This window comes from Periophthalmus magnuspinnatus, chromosome 14 (assembly GCF_009829125.3).
Source record: "Periophthalmus magnuspinnatus isolate fPerMag1 chromosome 14, fPerMag1.2.pri, whole genome shotgun sequence".
Lineage (NCBI taxonomy): Eukaryota > Metazoa > Chordata > Actinopteri > Gobiiformes > Gobiidae > Periophthalmus > Periophthalmus magnuspinnatus.
Window position 1 is genome coordinate 18,991,645 of NC_047139.1, and position 23,390 is coordinate 19,015,034.

Here is a 23,390-nt window from a genome sequence, read left to right on the forward strand (position 1 = left end):
CGCTTTACATCAAGGAATCACACACCCATTCACACACACATTCATACACCAATGTACGCAGACAATGGGGGCCAGATAGGTTAAGTGTCTTGCCCAAGGACACAACGACAGCATTCATGTGTGGGAGTTGGAATCGCACCGCCGATCAGTGGATCTACCAATGATGTTTTATGTCGAATCGCCAAGTTTCCTGTACCAACTGAGCCACTGGTATATTTTTATCTCATTGCAAAGAAAAGTCAAGGTAGATTCACACTTTGGAAATTGGGTAAATTATCACATTTTTATGTAAAACACTAGGGTTGAGGCGGATTAAGTGTCTTCCCCAAGGACACAACGACACCATTCATCTGTGGGAGCTGGAAATGCGCCACCAACCTGTGTGTAAGTGAATCTGACCGCTGTACCAATGATGTTGATGTCGAGAGTGGGATTTGAACCGCCAACCTTTCGGATCAGTGGGAAAACACTCTACTAACTAAGCTACTGTAACTTTTAACCCCAGGTCAAACACTACCTTATTGAAATTACACAGTGACGGGGAAACAGCAGTCCATCCTCCTTCCTTCAGACAGATTTCATCAGGCCCCTCGCTCCAGCCGTCTTGTGTTTGCTTCACTATAAACAGAAACACATCTAAACTCGGCAGACTCCCCTCTCTATTCAAGAGGTGAATTGTTTTGACTGGGCCGACGTTCCCCTGGACCAATAATAGTCAACCCACTGTGCGCTGCTTGTTTCAATCGCCACGGAAACGTTTGCGGATATTATGAGTTTTACAAGTTTCTGAAGTCTGCGAGCAGGTTATGCAATGTCTGATCCTGGAGGAACAGTAACTCAAGGCCTTTTGGGAAGAGGCGGGATCATAACAGACAAGACAATCGAGCATGTGCAGAATACAGGCCAGAATTGGACTTCCCATGTGACACTGGGGAGGAGGTTTAATAAGGAGAATGTGGGGTTGTGTGAGTTAACAGGCTGAGGGAAAAGCTCATACATAGAGCCTGGAGGGAGATAAAATGGGTTAGCGGACTTTATTCACTTTCTGAGGTCAACTTGTCAGGAAATTTTTCTGATGCGTTGGAACAGGCGACAGTAGCTCAGCTGAGTGTTTGTCCGCAGATCTGAAGGTTTGAGGTTCGAATCCTGCTCTCAACGTAAACATCATTGGTTGAGCGGTCAGATTAATGGACCCACAGGTTGGTGGCGCGATTTCAGGTACCACAGATGAATGCTGTCGTTGTGTCCTTGGAGAAGCCTGCCGTGTCTGTGTACACTGGTGTCTGAATGTGTGCGTGAATGGGTGAGTGGTTCCTTGATGTAAAGTGCTATGAGTGACTTGAAGGTGCAAGAGTGTGAGACAAAAAATGTGACTATTTACCATTTTAACAGATATGAAACATGGGTAAATCCTGAGTCTTCAGTACATTGTTCTTGTGGTATGCTAACTGGTTGCTAATGACACTTTTTTTGCCATTGCTAAGTGACAACAAAGTATGACCAATGGGGCTCAACGATTTGGGAAAAATATAGAACTTTAAGATTCTAAGTTCACAACCTGAAGTACTGACAAAAAGACAGATATCCATCCATCCATTTTTCTTCCGCTTATCCGGGGCCGGGTTGCGGGGACAGCTGTCTAAGCAGGGACTCCCAGACTTCCCTCACCCCAGACACGTCCTCCAGCTCCTCTAGCGGAACCCCAAGGTGTTCCCAGGCCAGCCGAGAGACATAGTCCCTCCAGCGTGTCCTTGGTCTTCCTCAGGGCCTCCTCCCAGTGGGACATACTGTAATATACTGAAATATGAACTGACAAACTAATACAAGAATCACAAAAATTATTGTCCATAACAATTCAACCTTTTCGATTTGCTGAATTATTCAAATTGCAATTTCGATTCGATTGTGAATAATCATCTCTACTCACTAATAGTCTGCGCATTATTTGTTTTATTTAAAGGTACAGAATGCAACTTTTCAGGCAGATGACAAATAGGTGATGCACGTTACAGGCCAAATCTGTGGAGAGGCAACCTTATTCACAGTAAGAATGAATGGCAAAAAAGAAATATAATCTGTCAACTGGACAAAATGCTGTAGGAGTGAAGACGCATGTTTGCCAGTATATTTTTGAGCAACACAAACACTTGTTAATTCAACACATGGAACATACTGTGTATATGTTTAATTCCATACTGTGTAATATTCCAAGCAAAACGATAACATCCCCCCAGAAACAAGCAGGTGACAGACTTCGTTTCAGATATCTTTAAAACAGCATAAACTCTGACCTTATGAACCGTGGTAGCTTACAATATTGACTCGTTTCATTCCCAAGTCTTTCTTACACTGCAGAACATGTGAGAGCACCAAAAAGTTTGCAGAGCCTGTCCCTGACCTCAGCAGTGTCTCTCTCCTCTCCTTCCTCCTTTAGTCTCTGTGTGGGCTGGTTGGGCATGTGCCAGGGGAGGTTGGCATCCGATGGGCCAGGCCTGAAGCGGCTCAGTGAGGGAGACTTGGCCTTCTCCACATGAGGACAGCAGCTCAGTCTAAGTCCTCTCTCTCCCTCTAAGCAAGTCTGTGGATGAGCCCAAGAAGACCTTACCACAGTTCATTTGAGGTTTGAAAACATGAAAGCGGTTTCTTCCTCATTGTGATTGGCTAATACATCCTTATACAGCCACTGCTCTAGATGCCGTTGGTTCATAATCACAATTTGAATTAGGGATATTAAAGTGATTGCATATTAATCAAGATCTAATTATTTCTAATCATCAACACTCAGCTTGGTAAATGGTCACTTTTTATATAGCGCTTTTCCACCTTTAAGGCACTCAAAAGCACTTTACATCAAGGAACCACTCACCCATTTATACGCACACATTCATACAACAGTCTGCAGAGACACTGGGGGCGAGGTGGATTAAGTGTCTTGCCGAAGGACACAATTACAGCATTCATCCGTGGGCTTATGCAGTCATGTGATCTAGAATTAAATGTTCCGGTATCAATGAGTAACAAGCAGTTGAGGTATTCTGGTAGTTTTTGAAGTAGTTCCTTATAAATACATTTTAAATAATGTTTATGTCGGGACCGGAATTCAAACCTCCAACCTTTAGATCAGTGGACAAACGAGTCTTATTTTAGAGGTCGACAGCCAATCCTCTGTCAGTAAAAGCTTGTGGTTTGGAGCAGAGTTCAGACTATTGGGAAGTAAGTGAATATATGTACTAAGGATACATCTTCAGAATACTACTTCTGAGTAACTGTATTCTGTTACAGTTACTTTTTCATTTCAACTTCTCCCATTACTGATAAATAAGTGAAAAAAAGCAGTGAAACAAACCGCAAAGCTGTTTTTAATGAAATGTTGAATTTTTACTCTATAATTTAAAAGCAACTGGGTGTAAAAGTATTGTAAGTACTCAGAATACGGTACAGTACTTTGATGGCACCATATATTAGTATTCTTGAACTGAATACATTTTCATAGCATTCTTCCTAAAACTGAGGAGGGAAGAAATTTGACTATGTTAAGTCCAGGAAATAAAGATGGTAAGCTTTTATTTATTTATTTATTTATTTATTTATTTATTTATTTATTTATTTATTTATTTATTTATTTATTTATTTATTTATGTATTTAATTATTTATGTATGTATTTGTTTTATAATTTATTTAATTTATTATGTTATTATTATTATTATTATTATTATTATTATTATTATTATTATTATTTTATTTTATTTTATTTTATTTTATTTTTTATTTATTTTATTTTTAACATCAGCCTTGGTTTAAATGAAAAGCATTGTATTGCCCATTCAACCAGAGTGTTCAGAGCTTTATCAATAACTGCATTACGAGTCAGTTTTCTGGTGGGGTTCTGCCATCTGCTTGTTCCCACGGAAATGTTATTGCTTCGCCTGTAATGTTCCACAGTATAACATTAATCTTACCCCTCAGTGTTTCTGCTTGTCCCCATAGAGTTACATATGCGTAAATCTCTTGACAAAGCAAACACATCTCTGTAGAGACAAAGTGGCAGATCCTCCATCGGAAAAGTTACATAATACACCTTTAAATTGTCGAGCATGACATTTTAGGCATTTTTTTTAGCTCGCCACAAGTGTTTTTTCTTTGTTAAATACAGCCTATCAAACACAATTTTGCCAACAATGTGACTTTTTGACCATTTGATCCAATAGTATCCTGGGATTTTGCTTTGATCCTTAGCCTGTGGCAGAACAAATATCTATTGAGAACGAATGAGATTTGTAGTTTGACTCTTTGCTTTTCTACGCTCCAAAGAGGGCGATGTTAAACCAATCCAGCCATCTCCTAAAGCAAGACACATCTCAGAGACTCACACTTGAGTCTCTGAGATGGGCCGCTGCCGAATCAATACATCTTACCTGCAGCTACTCAGCCAGAATCTGCTCAGCTCAAGTCTTTGAACAATCACAACTTTACAACTCCTACAAGACACGTTTCCTTTCACCCGTAGTACTATTGGACTCGTTATTGGTTAATATATTTTGAACACACTGATCTAACTTCACCCTTAAAAATATGTTTACTATAACACTGGCAATTGATAAAAAATCCCAGCATGGCTATAATGTAAGTCTTGACATTGTATTTTATAATGTACCTTGTGGCCAAATAATATGTTGGGGGTAAAGGCCCTTCACTGTCGGCTGTAACTGGCTCCTGTGTTTACAGATGTAATCTTACGGTGTTTTGTAGTTTGGTGCAACATTTGGCCCATCTTTCACATCAACAGTTTCAAAAATGCAGATTTTTCATTTTATTTATTTTTGATAATACCAGGCTATCAATATATTACAGGCCTACAACAGACACTCTGCATCACCAAATCTGTTGAAAATAAATGAAAAATAAAAAAATACAATTTTATGATGGAGCTTAAAAGGACCTGAAGCTGTTTTCTATTTTCTGATATCTGTTTCCTCATCACAGACAGACCTGGAGCTGTGTTTTGTTTCATTCAAACATGTTTAACACACAAACCCTGCATATTTAGGCTGAGTTCTTCTCTCAAACAGAAAACACTCACACGCTTTGTGATGTCATGTGGTAATACAGTAAGTGCTCCATTCTCTCCTAAACTAAAGGTAAAAGGAGCTGTTAACTGAAACCTACCACTACATGACACCACAAGGTGGGACTGAGCATTTTGAACCTTGGAGATGTAGACAGACTAATCATAAAGGGTTACTTAAATGCGTGAATTAAACAAAACACAGCTCTAAGTATGTTTTTGATGAGGTAACAGCATTATAACATGGCTTAAAGCTCATAACAGTCCATTTTGTCTAATATAAGACCTTTAACATTTCAGAGAGCACTGATTTGTGGTTTGCTAATTATGACCATTCATATTGTGATTGTGATTTGATTGGGATTAATCTTGCAGCTCTCCCTGCTATAAATACTCATTACTCCAAACCCAGCGCCAGTCCTCGACCTTAAATCCTTCCCAAGAGTCTGATTTTGCCGTGCATTTTTAACCCTGAACTTTGACCTAAATTGCCTTGATAAACATAATTATGCTAACGATGCAAGCATGATCTTCCACCCTTTGTAAGTAGATTCAGGAGATTGCTGGCTTTAAATTAAGATATGCTAGATTTAATAAGATGTAGTTGGCGAAATGTGTTTATGAGTTCCATCTAACTATTGAATTATAACAGAACCAGAATAGATACTCCAGGATGGCAGTGTCTCAGATGGTAGAGCATTTGTCCTCTGATCTGAACGTTGGAGGTTTGAATCCTGCTCTCGACGTAAACATCATTGGTGTCTGTGTACACTGGTGTATGAATGTGTGTGTGAATGGGTAAATGGTTCCTTGATGGAAAGTGGTATCCCAGGTCGGAACATAGACTGTATAAAGAAGTGGACTAAGTAAATGTGACGTCACCCATAGTGTTCAGCTCCAGGCAAGCTCATCAAGTATAGCAGTTATAGGGGCCTGTTTGGAGCTGAGTTCCGTATTTGGACTGTAAGTATAGCAACAAAGAGCCAATCCGGAGCAAGTGTTGCAGTGTTGAAAGTAACGCTCCTTCCTGCCTGCACTGCTGATTTGGTAGGGGGCTGGAGCTTAGCAACGCCATCAATCAAACTTGTTGCTAATGCTAGCGGGAGTGACCTTGGGGAAAGCAGTTGATTTGTCTCTTATTAATGTTCATATCTTGAGTTACAGACGCAATAGCAAAGTAAAAAATACTAGGATCATGTAGTGCGGGTTAATACGAACATTTTAAGCTCAAAATGACGAGCCTGTTAGCATCATTTACGGACAGAAGGACAACAGTTTTCTAATATAAAGTGAATTGGAAGTGCGCCCATGATCACTTCCTGTTTGGAACGTGGCGGTTTGCAGGTTAGCTATGTCCATTTATATCTACAGTCTATGGTAGGAACCGATGCTTGTTTGGATATGGTAACACTGTTTGTCCAACCTGTGCGTAAAACTATTCTACTGCTGATAAAAGTTACCCTGACGGGGGAGAGCATCTCTGGAGTCGACAATCACTCAAAGACAACATCACTCTCTAGAAGATACCAGAACCTCCAGGGCACATTTCTATCACACACTCCACACACTCGTGACTCTGCGACCTCTCTAGTGTCTTTTATCCTCCCTCTACTGCTCGTTCATTTTACAAAAACAACGACGGCATCCTCCGACACACTCCCCGTATGCAAGAAACAGCTATGATAATGAATAATAATAATAATACCGTACTGGATTTACATAGCGCCTTTTCACTCCACACTTTTGAATGTATGCAAAAGGATGAAACGTTTTGGAGAAAGGAGCCAATCAATGTCCCATGCTAGCTTATCTGCGCAGACAGGTCAGCAGCGCTTGTCTCATATTAACATTTCAATTCCCATGCAGCGTTAGCACAAAGAACAGCTCCAAGAAAAGCGCTTTTTAAATGTTAATTCACTACCAATGTTGACTGATTACAGCAACACATTCAGGAACCAGAAATAGTATCAGAAATTGCTGTTTTCTCCGACGCGTATAATGGATATAAACATGCTAAACAAAGCCGCTAACATCCGTCCTCTCGTAGCGGGTGTCTGTGCTATATGCTAATGCTCCCAGCGTAATCCTGTCATTCAAAAGGCTCTTCGCAACATTTAAATCCATCCAATTATCCTAATTAATTAGTGCAATTACAACAGGGCCGGTTTATTTGCCTGAGAACAATTAGACGATAATGACGGTCGGCGGTGGGCAGTAAGCAGAGCGAAGAATCCACTGGGTCATAGAAAGTCAGAGATGGAGAGATAGAAACAGAGGTGAAAGGAGGGGGCACAGGGGGTGAGACAGGAATTAACCAAAAACAAATAAACAATAAAAGGCTCACGTAATGCTAAATGCTATATAATGCACGATGAGACAATAAATCATTTGACTACTTCAGTGACAGGTTCGGTAATCAAACCTGAGATCTTTTTGTTGTCAGGCATGAATGCTAAACACTATCCTGCCATGCCATAGGTGGATCCCAAGGTCACAAAGTTTTTCACATTATCATGATGTTAATGAGGGGGTATTATTATGCAAAATATTTTTTTCTTTAGCGTTCTACCATGTTATAACATTGTTTCCTCATCAAAACATGCCTGAAGACTTTTTAGATGTCCTCCATGCATGATTGAATAATCTAATGATCTCGCCCTATTCGAACCCTTGTTGCGTTGTAGGGTTCTGTGCAAGGCTCCGCCCACATGTGTACATCACCCATGCTCCCACATGACAATTCTCCATAAATCTACAGGAAACATGATACAAAACTGTACACGGCAATTTGAGAAACGATGTGATGTGCAGTAGTTTCATTAGCGGAATGCATGCTTATTGCGCTCTGAAGGGGGGGTGACTTAGAGCAGAGAGCAAAGGCAGGGGAGGCGCCAAAAACGAAAGTGAAATGTTAATGCGTTGTTTTTTGGAGAATATAGCCTATAGGTAACACGGTGATCTAAATATGTTAGGTGTTAGCAGTTAATACCCCATAGAATAAAATAGCACCTCTTTAATTCTAATGAAGGGTTCCATCATCTCAAATTACTGGACCAGTCAAAACTAGCAACAAATCCATCTAGAGAAGATCCATGAACCTACCTGAGGAGGAGATGAGCTTCCAGCTGATGGAGGGCTCTGGTTTCCCGTTGGCCTGACACACCAGAGTCACATTGGAGCCCTCGTTCACCACCAGGTCTTTGGAGAGGTTGATGATCTTGGGTGGGACTGTGAGAGAAGAGAGGACAAAAGCATTAGGATTTCACAAAGAGAGTGAGGCATTTTTCTGACAGCTGCTGAGAAATGGCATTGTGATTAGAAAAGGGCAGATGTAAATGTGGCCACAATAGACTCCCGTGAGAACTGTCTGCTGCCTCAGAAGTCTGGAAATGAAGGGTCTTATAGGAGAGCGAATATCTTGTTTAAAATGTGACTGTTTAGTGTATGGTCATGGGTTTCAAATAACAATATTGTATCAAATTAAGAAAAATACACCACCAGTCTAAAGTTTGGACACACCCACTCATTCAGTGTTTGTTTTCATTATGTTTACTGCTTTCTACATTTTAAATAAATACTGAAGACATCAAATATATGAAGTAGGATATATGGATTTATGTAGTAAAAAAATAAATAAATAAATGGTAAATTGTCATGTTTTTTATATAGCGCTTTTCCATTTTCAAGGAACCACTCACCCATTCACACACACATTCATACACCAGTGTACACAGACACTGGGGACGAGGTGGGTTAAGTGTCTTGCCCAAGGACATAACAAAAGCATTCATCTGTAGGAGCTGGAATTGCACTGCCAACCTGGATGGATTTAATTACTCTACCAATGATGTTTTTTTGTTAGTTTTTTTGGTGAGAGCGGGATTCAAACCAACTGAGATACTGTCGCCCCATTAAATAATATTTTTTGACAAAGCAAAGGGTGGCGACTTTGAGGATTTGAATATAAAATATATTACAAAAAACTGAGAATTTTTTTTTTTCTTTGCTACATAACTCCATATGTCTTGCATCATATATCTGATGTGTTGTGCATGTATATAAAATGTAAAAAGTAGTAAAAATTAAGAAAAAAAAAAAAAAAAAAATTAATGATAGGTGTGTCCAAACTTTTGCTTCATGGCGTAAATGCACCAAACCATGAATAAAGTACTAGTACTGCAGCTTGTTTATGTACCAACCATAGACTGTATATATAAATAGACATTACTAATCTGCTAGCCTTCAGTCCAAATAGGAAGTGAGCATGGGTGCACTTCTGGTTCCTTCAACTTTGGCTCCAGTTCGCTTTACATTGTCAACCTCATCTGTGTAACTGTTTTAGTGAGCCGCCTCATCATTTTGGTTTTAAAATGTTCGTATTAACCCACTGTACATGATTCTGATGTTTTTATTTCGCCACATTGTCTGTAAATCAAGACATGAACATTAATAACAGACAAATCAGGTGCATTCTTTCCCTGAGGTTTAGCAACAGATTTGATTGACATTGTCTTGCTATGCGTCCGCTCCCTGTTAAACCAGCGGGTAGGGCGTTACCTTCAACAGCCTTGCTCCTGATTGGCTCTTTGGTTGCTATGATAATCATGGTCGGAATTCCAAATAGGGAACTCGGTGCCAAACTCTCCCTTATAACTGTTAGCCACAAAGAGCTTCATTTGACTGGAGCTGAACGCTATGGCTGACGTCACACTCCCTTAGTCCTCTTCTTTGTACAGTCTATGGTGAAATGAAATTTAAGAATATGTAATTCTGCCTATACTTGTGTACCCCAACTTTCTGCAACATTCTACAACATTCCCACTTTTCCTTTTACCTAAAATCCACTTGCTCGGAAAAGTCAGAAAAGTGGGTCAGAACATTGCCTCCAAACTACAGTGATAAACAGTGGAACTAATGTTAGAAGCATTTCAAAAGGCAAACTTATTTTTACAGTCGAACAAGCTATGTCGACACAGCATCTCCTCCACAAACGCTGTTCAGTGTGCTATTGATAAAGTGATGAGATGTGAGCAGACATGTACAGAACCGCCGCAGGGCACACGGGTCCTTAAGGTGCTGCTCCTCTGGGACACATCTGCATTCTGGGACCCCCTCCACACTTCACACTCTGGGACCCCCTCCTCACTCCACATTCTTTGACCCTCATCCTCACTCTGGGACCCCATCTGCACTCGGGGACACACACCTCACTCTGGGACACACTTTGAGACCCCCTGCTCACTCTGGGACCCCCTCCACACTTCACACTCTGGGTCCCCCTCCTTACTCCACATTCTTTTGACCCTCATCCTCACTCTGGGACACCCATCTGCACTCGGGGACACACTCCTCACTCTGGGACACACTCTTAGACCCCCTCCTCGCTCTGGGACCCTCTCCACACTCTGGGACATACTCCACACTCTGGGACCCCCTTCCCACTCCGGGATGTGATCTGCATTCTGGGACCCCCTCCTTACTCCACACTCTGGGCCCCCCCTCCCCCTCTCCGCAGTCTGAGACCCTTTCCTCCGCACTCCAAAACATACACTTTTGTCATTTCAGTAAACATTTATGTTCATGTTGATGCTTTACAATATGGCTGGTGTATGTATATTTCGCTGTGTAAAATAAAATGTAATGTATTTTCAGAATGTATACCCATGTTTAGAGCTTGAATAAAAACAGAAGAAAATACTACACATAGAAATAGAAAGAAAAGTGTCTTGATTTTGACCCATTTGCTATTCAATTAATATTATTTTAAGGTTGCAACATCTTGTCACCATGGAGATATTATGGTTAAACTGGTAGATTCCACAGTGCTGCATTCAATTTATGGTAAATTTTCAGTTTTTTATAGTGCTTTTCCACCTTAAAGGCACTCAAAGCACCTTACAGTCATACACCAGTGTAGGCAGATATTGGGATGGGGTGGGTTAAGTGTCTTGCCCAAGGACACAACAGCATTCATCTGTGGAAGTTAGAATCGCACCGCCAACCTATGGGTCAATGGATCTCACCGCATTTTAAGCACATTCTTCCAAAATGTATCTTACTTTCGCTTGATCCAATTGATAATAGTATAGATACTGCCTGGCACGTGTGTTCAGATGGAGCTAGATTGGCTAAACTGAAAACTCATAACCCTGTAAGCCGCCATGGAGCTGCTAGTTAGCGCTCCTTTCCGGGCTAGCGTATCGTTATTTTAACTGTTAGCACTGCCTGGAGGTGCCCAGCAGTGACCTTAAGTACAGAGCCAAACCATATCTCTGACTGCCAATTTAGTGAAGTTATTTTACTACAGTTTGATTATGGCAACAACCTGCAAGACTTTCAAATATACTTTTCCATTCGACACACATAGACATCTTGAGGCGATTCCAGAAACCCCTGTGTATTTCTGCAAAGAGCCAATTGATTCCAAATGAATTCTTAAAGCAGTACCACGTATTGTGTTTAAATAGTCCCACATACTGGAGTAGAAAAAAAAAATATATTGATTTTTGTACCGAAGGCAATTTTCATGTCAAGAGTCGTTTTCTCAAGGCGAACTACTTAATCTACCGTCTGCTACCTGAACTATTTCACACAGATATACTTGGCCAAACTCCATGCACAAGGCCGCTATAACCACTAACCTCGATGAGCTTCATTTGACTTGAGCCGAGCGCTGTGGGTGACGTCACATTCCCTTAGTCTACTTCTTTCTACAGTCTATGTTAGTTACCCTGCCATAAAAGATGCAGTTTGCAGCAGAAGATAGCAAACTTTTTTAGTGGAAAAACATAAAACTTAGCCAGGAATATTTCCAATTTCCTAGGACTCAAAAGTAAGCATTTTAAAACACTCCTGGTTGCTGTGATGCAGTGGTGGAGCTAGTGCAGGAGACAAAACAAAGAACTTCATGTTGGCGAAGTGTAAAGTCGTTTTTTAAAGGTGCAGAGCAAATAACCTGCTCACAAAGGATAGATCTGTAAAAAGAGGCACTTTGTTCTGGAGACAGCAGGAAGACAGATGGCTACAGCCCGACATGGGAACCAGTGTTTGAAGAACATCTAAAAGAACTGAAGACTGATCGTGAGGGATTTTCGATAAATATATAAATCAGATTTTGAAGTGTTGCTCAGAAAATTGTCCATCTTTTTCTTTTTATTTCTTCTTGTCATGAGGGACCATAGGCAGTTTGGAATGTAAGAGCTTAAAGTTGTCAGAAGTAGTTGACATAGCTTTCATTGGAGTTTAATTTGAGTCATGGACAATAGATGATAGTATATATGTATTTTCTAACTGAAGATAAAGTAATAGAGGGTTATTTCTTTCTTTCTTTATCTTTCTGTATATTTTTTTTTATACAGGGGAGCCCAATGAGAGACCTTTTTAAAATACAATACGCATAAAAAACAAACAAAACATACACGTATAAGTCGAAGTATACAAGTATAAAACATTAAAAACAGGAGCAGGTGTGAGTATAAAAGTCGATTACCAGATTATTATTAAATAGCCATTGTGGTAAGTATCCTGTTTTGCTTGATGTTGAAATATATTGTATTTTTTGTGAATCAAAACAGCCTTAAACCCATTATTCCTATCTCAGTTCTGTTGCAGCTCGTCCTTAGCCTTATGCAGTCATGTGATCTGCTATTAAATGTTCCCATATCAAACATTAACAAGCAGGTGAGGTATTCTGGCAGTCTATGAAGTAGTCTCTAACAAATATATTTCATACGGTGCTGTTCTGTTCTGACAGACAGCGATGCCCAACCTACTTTTCCGTAGAGAATACAGTGACGGGTTTCAAATACATCACCTGTTATGAAACGAAGGGCCGTGGGAACAATTGATTTAAATGTTAATGAGTTTCAGTCACATTTTCCTGATATTGAGACCATTATTGACACCATTGTGAGGACTTTTGACCTTTCAATATGTATGACATGGTGGCTGAGAGGTTAGTAGAAATGAAACTGAAACTGGAGAGGTGCAGTCAGTTCTAGTCTGGTTTACAGCTCTTACTTCTGGGTTCACGGAAGATAAAGTACTTTGGTGGTGTGGTTTGCCTTCCAGGAGGTGACGATGCATGTCAGATCTGCATTGACTTGTTTGAGTTGGTATTAGATTAGGCATTAGATTATCTGTAATAGTGATGTGACATTTGTGAACGAGTTGGCTCCGATTCCTTAACATGAACGGATGGAATCTAATCTCATTTTTGAAAAGAACCAAATTCTTTTTCTTTCCAATTTTTATACATTTTTTCACTAATAAACGCTAAACCAACATAAGAATCAGCACAGAAGAAGAGTAGGTGACAGGAGTGACAGCCCCCCCCCCCCCCAAAAAAAACCCCAAAACAAAAACAAACAAACATCTGTCATCATAAGAACAGTTCATTTTTGATTTTTATTATTCTAGTGCAATGTTTATTTAGATTATGTATCATCTGAAAGGGTAAACTCACTCCCACTCTCAGTTTGGACCGTTTTAAACACATCTTAGGCTTGGTCATTTCTCTCTGTGATTAGTTTGTAGATAAAATGGATTCTCAAACAGTTTCTGGCTTATAAATAAATAGTAAAAGAGCCAGTCTTTTGAACGTCTCTTTGAAATGAACAGATCCAAAAGATTCGGATCCCCTAAAAGAGCCGAAAGCCCCATCACTAATCTGTAATTCTTGAAAAACATGAGACACTTTGGATTGATGACTTTGACTGAATTTTCTGGTACCTGTTAGAAAGTTTTTAGTCTGAAATCTCTTCCATAAAACCATTCCTAAACCAACACTGATCATTCGAAAGACCTCTTCATCCCTTAGTGTTTGACATGCCTCCAGCGCCATATCAATATTTGGGACTCGCAGAACTCTCTTGGACAGGCCATCAGATAAGACCTTGGGTTACGCATAAAACCAGTGGAGCACAGTATAAGTTTCAAGAGGAAATAAACTTGAATATCCCCCGAGCAGCAGCGAGTCCAGCAGTTTCTAACCTTTAAGATTCAGGTTTGAGATTAATGTCATGAGGCAGTAGGGTGAGGACCTGGAATACTCATCACACCAGGTTTAAAATCCAATAGAAAGACAGCAATGATTATGTGTCTTTCCAACATTTGATTGGCTGAAAAGCGAAGTATTTATGGCAAATGGCAAGGCAAGGTGTTTACATTAAAACATTAAAATCAGGATACAACAAATGAAAACATGATCACAAATAATCATCATGCAATTTACATTAAAAGTGAAGAGTGCAGAGTAAAAAACTTTCAGTCATATGCACAGCTAAACAGAACTGTTTTGAGCCTGGATTTAACACTGTCAAAGTCTGTCTCACAACATTGTTCCAGGTTTTAGCTGTATAAAACTTAAAACTCTGATTCCCCATGTTTAGTCCTGACTCTGGGCACCAGCAGGAGACTGGTCCCTGAAGTCCTCAGAGTGTGAGATGGTTCATGTGGCACTAACATGTGGGAGATGTACTTCGGTTCTAGGCCATGGAGAGACTTGTTCACAAGCAGAGCTGCTTTAAAGTCTATTCTCAGCCACAGGAGCCAGTGCACAGATCTGAGCACTGAAGTACTTCCTGGTTCTAGTCAGGACCTGAGCAACGGCGTTCTGGATGTACTGCAGCTGTCTTAACGCTCGTTTGGAGAGGCCAGTGAGCAGTACCCCTAGATTTCTTGCCTGATTTGAAGGTTTTAGAGAGAGACTGGAGGTGACTGCTAACACTTTCTCTGTGTTTTTGTGGGCCAAAGACGATGACTTCAGTCTTGTCTGAGTTTAGCTGGGGAAAGTTGTTTTGCATCCACACAGTGATCTGATGGATGCAGTGGCAGAGTGAATCCATCCACTGGTCCATATTGAGATTAAACAAGAGGAGTCCCAGGATTGACCCCTGGGGGACCCCACAGGTCAGGGACATTTCCTCTGAGACACATTTTTAAAGTACAGCCTGTTTTTTAGATAGGACTTGAACCAGTTTAGTGCCGTACCAGAGATGCCCACCCAGTCCTCTAGTCTCTGTAAGAGGATCCCATGATCCACAGTGTCAAAGGCAGAACTCAGATGGTCACATTTTTACACAGGGCTTTTCCACCTTCCAGTCACTCAAAGCACTTTACATCAAGGAACCACTCACCCATTCACACACACATTCATACACCAATATACCCAGAAAAAAAACTGGGGACGTGGAGGGTTAAGTGTCTTGCCCAAGAACACACTATTCATCTGTGGGAGCTGGAATCACACTGCCAACCTGTGAGTCAATGGATGTGACCGCTCAACCAATGATGTTTACGTTGAGAGTGGGTTTTGAACCGCTAACCTTCAAATCAGTGCACAAACACTCTATGAGGTTTTGAAATATTTTTAGTAATTTAATATGTCTCAGGGTGAAAAGCCCCATGTATGAAGAACATCAGTTGGTGGTTCAAATTACTGGTTGAGCGGTCAGATCAACTGACCTACCAGTTGGCAGTGCGAATCCAGCTCCCACAGATGAATGCAGTGGTTGTCTTCTTGGGCAAGACACTTAACCCATCTCACCCCCAGAGTCTCCATACACTGGTGTATAAATGAGTGTGTGAATGGGTGAGTGGTTCCTTGATGCAAAGCGCTTTGAGTGTCTTGAAGGTGGAAAAGTTCTAAATAAAAATGTGACCATTTGCCATGATGCAGTTAGCAGTGTTCAGTGTTTAAGTAATATCTGATTCCAATACAGCTGACAGATATCACAATCTTGGTATAAGCCATTTGTTTGAAAAAGTTTTCTGAGGTTTTGCCAAGTAATCTTGTATTTGTATATTGGAAACGAGTAAAAGATGGTGCGAAGGCTGAAGATGAAGCAGCTTAATGAGTCGAAAAAAGCAATTCGTTGCATTGACGTTGGCTGTTTGCATAGAGAAGTCAATCTGATAACAAACACTTATTTAGAAGCAACCGTATATGGTTCTGATCGCCAAATTAGGTAGAGTGAAAATGTCACCGCTTGCCTCAGGACGGAGAGGGCAAATAATGACGAGGAAATAAGCAAACAAAGAGAGTTAAAAGTTCAAATAGCTTTATGACTTTTACATTTATCTTGAGAGAACGCTGCAAAAACACGAGCCATTATAAACTAAAAGGACGAGAAACTAGGGACTATTATGATTCAGTGCTCCTTGGCTGCCAATCACTGCTGCACAAATCTAACTCATAAAACAAGTAAACTACACAGTTTGGAAGAAAATGGCAATTTACAGACAAAAGAAATATGGCCTGTCCCTCAGCGAACATCAAGGGTTCATTTGGCGGCGATGAGAGCGCAAACCAGAGCGAACCAGAGCAAAGCAGACCGGAGCTTTTATATTTAAGAGTGTTGTAATTCTGACACTTCAAACACTGTGGATATGTTACATCATCAAAAGGCGCCACAAGCATTAATACCATGAGGAATATGAAAAAGAGTCACAAGTCACAAACCCTCACATCAATGTTGGCCTGACCCACTAGCTCTGGGTACAGATATCTGCACCATAGAGTGGAGTAAAGAAGTGGACTAAGGGAGTGTGACGTCACCCATAGAGTTCAGCTCCGGCCAAATGAAGCTCATTGAGGCTAGCAGTTATAGGAGTGAATTTGGAGCGGCGTTCCAGATTTGAAATTCCAACTGTGAGTATCATAGCAACCAAAGAAGCAATCTGGAGCAAGGCTGTTGGAGGTAACGCCCCTTTCTGCCCTTCCCGCTGGTCTAGCAGGGAACGGGCAACACTATCAATCAAACCGGTTGCTAACTCTAGCGGGAGAGATCTTGTGGAAAGAAGGCACCTGATTTGTCTGTTATTAATGTGAATATCTTGATTGACGGACAAAATAGCAAAATACAAATTCAAGGATCATGTAGAGTGAGTTAATATGAACATTTTAAGACCAAATTGAGAAGCCTGACAGCAGCAGTCACAGAGAGAGGGGTGACAATTTTTCAATATACAGTGAATTGGAGCCAGAATTGATGTAGCCACAAGCGCACCCATGATCACTTCCTATTTGGAACGAGGCAGCTAGCAGGTTAGCTATGTTCATTTATATATACAGTTTATGCTCTGCACAGACTTTTGTTTTCTTTTTCTTCCACAGCTTTCAAATCTCCAGCTATAGAAACTGCAACATATTGATTTGTGAAAGTTTAGAGATCTACTTTCATATGGCAAAAAATAGAATAAACTTTTTATTAAACCATCTTGTTTGACAGAGCTTAATACGAGTGTTTACAGTTCACTTTTAAAGCATTATACATGGTTTATAAGGTGTGCCCGACTCCTGTGGTATAGGTTTTGAACTGTTCCATCTAAAACAGGTTTCAAAATCAAACAAATATACAGGGACAAGCTTTCCCCTCTAGTTACTTAAAAAGGGTTTAAAGTAGACAAAATGTGCTTGTGTCTTTTATATAGTTTTATAATCCATGACACCCAAGGATCATTATAATTTAGACATTTAAATTGCAATAGTTAGATTAGATTAGATTAGATAATACTTTATTGTCAGATCAGAGATCTGAAATTTGTCTTGCACATAAAAACAGTGGCTCCGTTGCTACACATTAACATCACACATGCGACACAGACACGATACAAACATTAATTCATAGTTTTACATAGTGATGTAAAACAACTTAAATAAAACAAGAAGGTTCACTGACTTCTACATTAGAAAACTGCAGATGGTATCTGATGGTATGACGATTACTCAAACATGCATGAATCACGCTAAATACAACTTCAAGAGGGTAAATGAGAAGGAAACAACTATAACATCGATAAAAGAGCTGAAAAGTCCATTTTGCACAATAGGTCTGATTTAAGATTTCTTCTCTGGACAGCCCACTTTACAGATGACATAAATGATGCTAAAATATCGGGACTTAAAAGGCCCATATTACGCTGTTTTCTGATCAGTGTTATAATGTTGTTTCCTCATCACAAACAGACCTAAAGTTGTGTTTTGTTTCATTCACACATGTTTAACACACAAACCCTGCATATTTAGGCTGAGTTCTTCTGTCAAACTGAAAACACTGTTCCACCTTGTGATGTCATGTGATAATACAGGAAGTGCTCCACTGTGTTTTTAAACTCCATACACTTTCACTAGAATCATTTGGAAACTTTCAGCCCTGGAATTTAAAATCTCTACTGAACTAAATATAAACGGTAGCAGTTAACCTAAAAACCACCACTACATGACATCACAAGGTGGAACAGCATTTTGAGCTTTGGAGATGTAGACAGACTGATAATACAAGATTACTCAAACATGTGTGAATGAAACAAAACAGAACTCCAGGTATGTTTTTGAGCAGCATTATAACATGACTTAACGCTCATGAGAGTCAGTTTTGTACGATACAGGACCTCTAACACTTCTCAAAAGTACTATGCAAATCTGAATCATTTTTGCATAGTTTACATTTAAGTTTATCTGCACTATTTTCAAATCAGTTCCAGCAGGGGTAGCACAAAGATAGGTCAAGGTCGAGTTTATTTCTAAAGAAGATTTAGAAACAGCCATGCCCCAAAGTACTTTACATGATAATGGCTACTACTCATTACTGAACTGATATTTTTGTACTTATTAGTTTTGTTTTTTTTGCTTGTAGTTTTTGAACAAGGCACCAATAAAAAGTTAGTCTGAGTGCTCTCATTGGGCTCTCCCCATATAAATAAAGATAAATAAATATTGCAATGCTTGTGATAGATAGAGCTGAGCTGTTCAAAGAAAATAAACAGAACTGAGGATGAAACTAGTGAAACTCTGCATCGCATCAACATAAAACCCAGTCTGCATTATCTGTGCCATCATCTGCGTTCTAGAGTTTGACCTTTTTCACATGAAACACCAAAGCCGGGTCTAACACTGATCAGCCAATTACGAATCGGTCAGGACCCTGGGAGATTTGCATGTAAAATGAAAAATAAATTATCACAAGGCCTTTATTAGCATCAGAGGTGAAATAAAAGAGGCCGCATCCCCAAAGGACTCAGTTACTCTATTAAGAGCAATAATGAACTGTACGAAGGTGAGGACAGTTCAACAGCACCAGCTCATTATACAACAAACTTAACTCTGAGAAAAACTTGGATTATAATGTGAATGATGAGTTTTTCTAAAGTGGTTGACCTCTGTGAGATGTTGTGTGATGAGACAACAGTGTTTTAAGCCATGGCATAAGACTGAACGTACTAACACCACCATGGCTTTCTGTTCACTAGTCTCTTGAAAAAAAGAGCTGTTCGCAGTTATAGAAAGTAGGGCTGAACTATCCATCCATCTTCTTCTGCTCATCCAAGGCCAAGTCACAGGGGCATTAAGCAGGGGCTTCCAGACTTCCCTCACACCAGACACTTCCTCCAGCTCTTCCGGTGGGACCCCAAGGCGTTCCCAGGCCAGCCAAGAGACATAGTCCCTCCAGCGTGTACTAGGTCTCTCCCAGGGCCTCCTTCTGGTAGGACATGAACACCTCTCCAGGAAGGTGTCCAGGAGGCATCCGGAACAGAAGCCTGAGCCACCTCAGCTGGTTACTGTCAATGTGGAGGAGCTGTACTCCGAGCTCCTCACAATATCTCTAAGGAGGCACCCAGCCACCCTGCAGAGAAAGCTCATTTATCCGCATGTATCCCCGATCTTGTCCATTTGGTCATTACCCAAAACTGTGGTAATACAGGAAGTGCTTCGCTGTGTTTTTAAACTTCACTTTTAAACACTATCTGGATTTGGACGATTTCAGACCTGGAACTGACAATCTATACTGAACTAAAGGTAAAATAAGATGGTAAACTACTGCTTCATGACTTCACAATGTGTATGAAAGAAAAAGTATTTGTATATCTCTGTGTGTGTGTATATAAATTGTTATGGTTGTGTGTGTGTATGTGTGCGTGTGTGGGGGTGTGTGTGGGGGTGTGTGTGTGTGTGTGTGAACTGAATGTTTTAGAAATGGCATATTTGAGGGGTTAGATGTGTTATATTAGATGTATGTACCATATGTTTACAGGTCTTTCATCCACCTACACCAAACTATTACTCAACATCAGCCTGTCCAGGGACTACAGATGGAAATTAATATTTTTGCTATAACCTGGCACCATACATCTTTCCTGTTTGTTTTTTTTTTTTGTTTTGTTGTTGTTTTTTTAGGTCAATGTATTGTTGTGCACCGTCCCTGTCCAAATAAAAGCGTACTATACCATACAAGGTGGAACACAGCAACTTTGTAGATGTAGACAGACTTAGTGTAATATAGGACCTTAAAGGCAGCCATGTAAAACCCTAATATTGCACCACTTTCCCCATACTGTTATGATCTCTATCAAAATTACATTACTCAAACTTCAGCCCGTCTTCCAGCACATCTTTCTGTTCTTCTAAAACACAGTTGATTGCTCTGACAGTTCAAATTCAGCCTGCACACCTCACATTTATTCATTTTATTATTTTTTCCCTTTGCTCCGTGACAGATCTGTCCTAGCCACTGTTCCGTCATCCCTCCTTCAAAGCCAAAGGAACGAGTCTCTATTTTAGCACATTGTCTGAAGATGCCGTTTGAATATGGCGTCGTCTGCGTTTTAGCTCATCTTACATCCGACCTGCTCCAACGAGACAAAATGTGAATGAATTATTTATGGGGTGTCAGATTAATCCCCGTTTACCCTCTGCGAATGACAAAGGCGTGTGGAGAGTTTGTCAGCGCTGTTTTGTTTGGCAGCGAGTAAAAAGCCAAGGTGCTACTTCTGTTTGAGAGATTCAAATAGAAGGTTTTTCATGTGCGTTTGGAACAAAGGAGCAGGAAGTGAACGCCCAAATATAGACTTTTCATGAAAACAAACGCCCAGAAATGGAAAACACAATTGCGCTACTTGACATTTTGCTTTCTAGCACAAGATTCACATCAACGGCATGAAAATACATAGTGCTTATGCAGTCAATATGGAATTTCGATTTGAGATTATTTAGGTAATGTAGTGTTTATTTATTGTCTTTTTAAAGGGCCCACATTACGTTATTCTCTGACCTCTGTTCTAATGTTGTTTCCTCATCACAAACAGACCTGGAGTTGTGTTTTGTTTCATTCACATGTTTGACACACAAACCCCGTATATTTAGACCTAGTTCTTCTCTCAAACAGAAAACACTCTGTTCCACTTTGTGATGTCATGTCGTAAAACAGGAAGTGATCCACTGTGTTTTGAAACTCTGTACACCTTCACTGGAATTATTTGGATAATTTCAGTGCTAGAATTGCCAATCTCTTCTGAATTTAAAGTAAAAGGAGCTGTTAACTTCAAAATCACCACTTTATGACATCACAAGGTGGAACAGAGCATTTTGACCTTTGGAGATGTAGACAGACTAGTAATAAAGACTTACTCAAACATGTGTGAATGAAACAAAACTCAACTCCAGCTATGTTTTTGGGGCGGTAACAGCGTTATAACACGACTTAAAGCTCACAAGATCCAGTTTTCCGTAACAAAGGACCTTTAAAGAAGAATCATTTTATACCTGTAGTTTAATCTCCACAAACATGTTCTGAAAAGCACCGGATTCTTGTACGAGTTTATCACTTCATATTTCAGTCCCAAATGTTAATGCTCTTGCAGTAGTTTTAAAATGGGCACTCTGAACAGAATTGTACTCTTTAAATCTAATCTAACCACTATACTTGTCGGAAAAATCACTATTACATTTTATCCCCCAAAATCTTGCAGACCTCTGTCCACCTATGAGAAGGAACGGTTAGACTTGGGGATAGTCAGATGCCATTGATTCCACATGGTTCTCATTCAACATTGTCTATGATAGTCTGGACTGAAATAAACTCTTAAAGTATGGTTCTCATCTGAAAGAATCCATCTCAAAATGTGAAGGTAATATCCAGTTTTTCTCCATAAATAGCTGCTTTTACAAGTGTCTATAAGAAATAAATAAGGAACCTTTTAATGGGTATATTCAGGCTCGCCGACTGAAATTGGTGGGCCCGGGGCAAGAAGCCTCACATGGGCCCCCCTCTAATATAAATGAATACGAAGACGGTTCAATTCTAGGCCCCTAAGACCCTGGGGTGTATTTAATTAACCAAACTAATACCAATACAGAAATCTTCAATTTATGGCAGCATATACACAGGTAATTACACTCAGGCTGCAGCTGAAAATATGATGGAAAACTGCATGAGAATTTTTTAAGGTAGCTCTTTTCTTACTAGATAGAAGGAATTTGAGCTCTAGCGTAGTATGAACAAGTCTATGGAAGGTTTCATGGCTGAATTATTAGTGACAGTAGCTCAGTTGGTAGAGGATGGTGCGATTCCAGCTCCTACAGATGAATGTTGTTGTTGTGTCCTTGGGCAAGACACTTAACCCACCTCGCCCCCAGAGTCTCTGTACACTAGTGTATGAATGTGTGTGTGAATGGGTGTGTGGTTCCTTGATGTAAAGTGCTTTGAGTGACTTGAAGGTGGTAAAAAACAACATGGTAAAAAATAAAAATAAACATCTGTGGAATCTCTACTTCCTGGTTTGGCTAAAACTTAACCACTTTAAGTCTGACAAAGTTGAATTCCCCTTCGGAGTTAAGCAAGTTTTGGCCAAACTTCAGCACCTCTCTCAAGACTGTTGCCAACATCCATAAAACATGCAGAGTTCCCAACCGTAGGAACGCACTGGACTGGCAGCACTGGAAAAGAGACGGCTCATGAGGCTGGGCTGAGATCAGGGACACGAGTGAAAACATACTAAGCTAATGACACTCCTGCCAAAACGCTTCTGTCAGTCACTCTCGTCTAAATAAGTCAAATTGTGTTTTCGAGTGTTGCTCAAGCTGATCATTTGAGTATTCTTGACATGGAATATGTTTGACTAAAGTAGGCGGTTTGAGGAAGAGCAACTGCCAAAAACTGACAACTTCATTTCTGTTGTAACAAGCTCAGTATCCATGGACAAATACTTTCACTTCAAATTAAAGTTGTACTATGTAACTTCTCTGGTGGAGGGTCTCGATGGAGATGATGTTGTTTGGCCTAGAATGTTCCACTTTATAGCATAAAAACATAGTGGTTTGGACTGGGAAAAAAAAAAAATATATAATAATAATAAAAATACATTGAAAAACATATATGCTTTCACGTTTTATCGTCTCCATGGAGATAATATTGTTTTGCCTAGAATGTTCCACTATATAGCATTAAAACATATTGGTATGGACTGAAAAAATAAAAAATAAATAAATAAAAATACATTGAAAAACATATGCTTTCATGTTTTATCGTCTCTATGGAGATGATATTG

At 40.0% G+C, this 23,390-nt stretch overlaps 1 protein-coding gene across 3 annotated transcripts in view; it reads right to left on the minus strand.

The window, feature by feature from the left end:
• ntm (neurotrimin) overlaps positions 1 to 23,390 on the minus strand; it is a 945,217-nt gene that overhangs the window by 39,761 nt on the left and 882,066 nt on the right. For all 3 annotated transcript variants that reach the window (XM_055226833.1, XM_055226834.1, XM_055226832.1), the window contains one exon: positions 8,169 to 8,294. In XM_055226833.1, the coding sequence (XP_055082808.1) occupies positions 8,169 to 8,294 (126 nt within the window). The remainder of the gene's footprint in view (positions 1 to 8,168; positions 8,295 to 23,390) is intronic.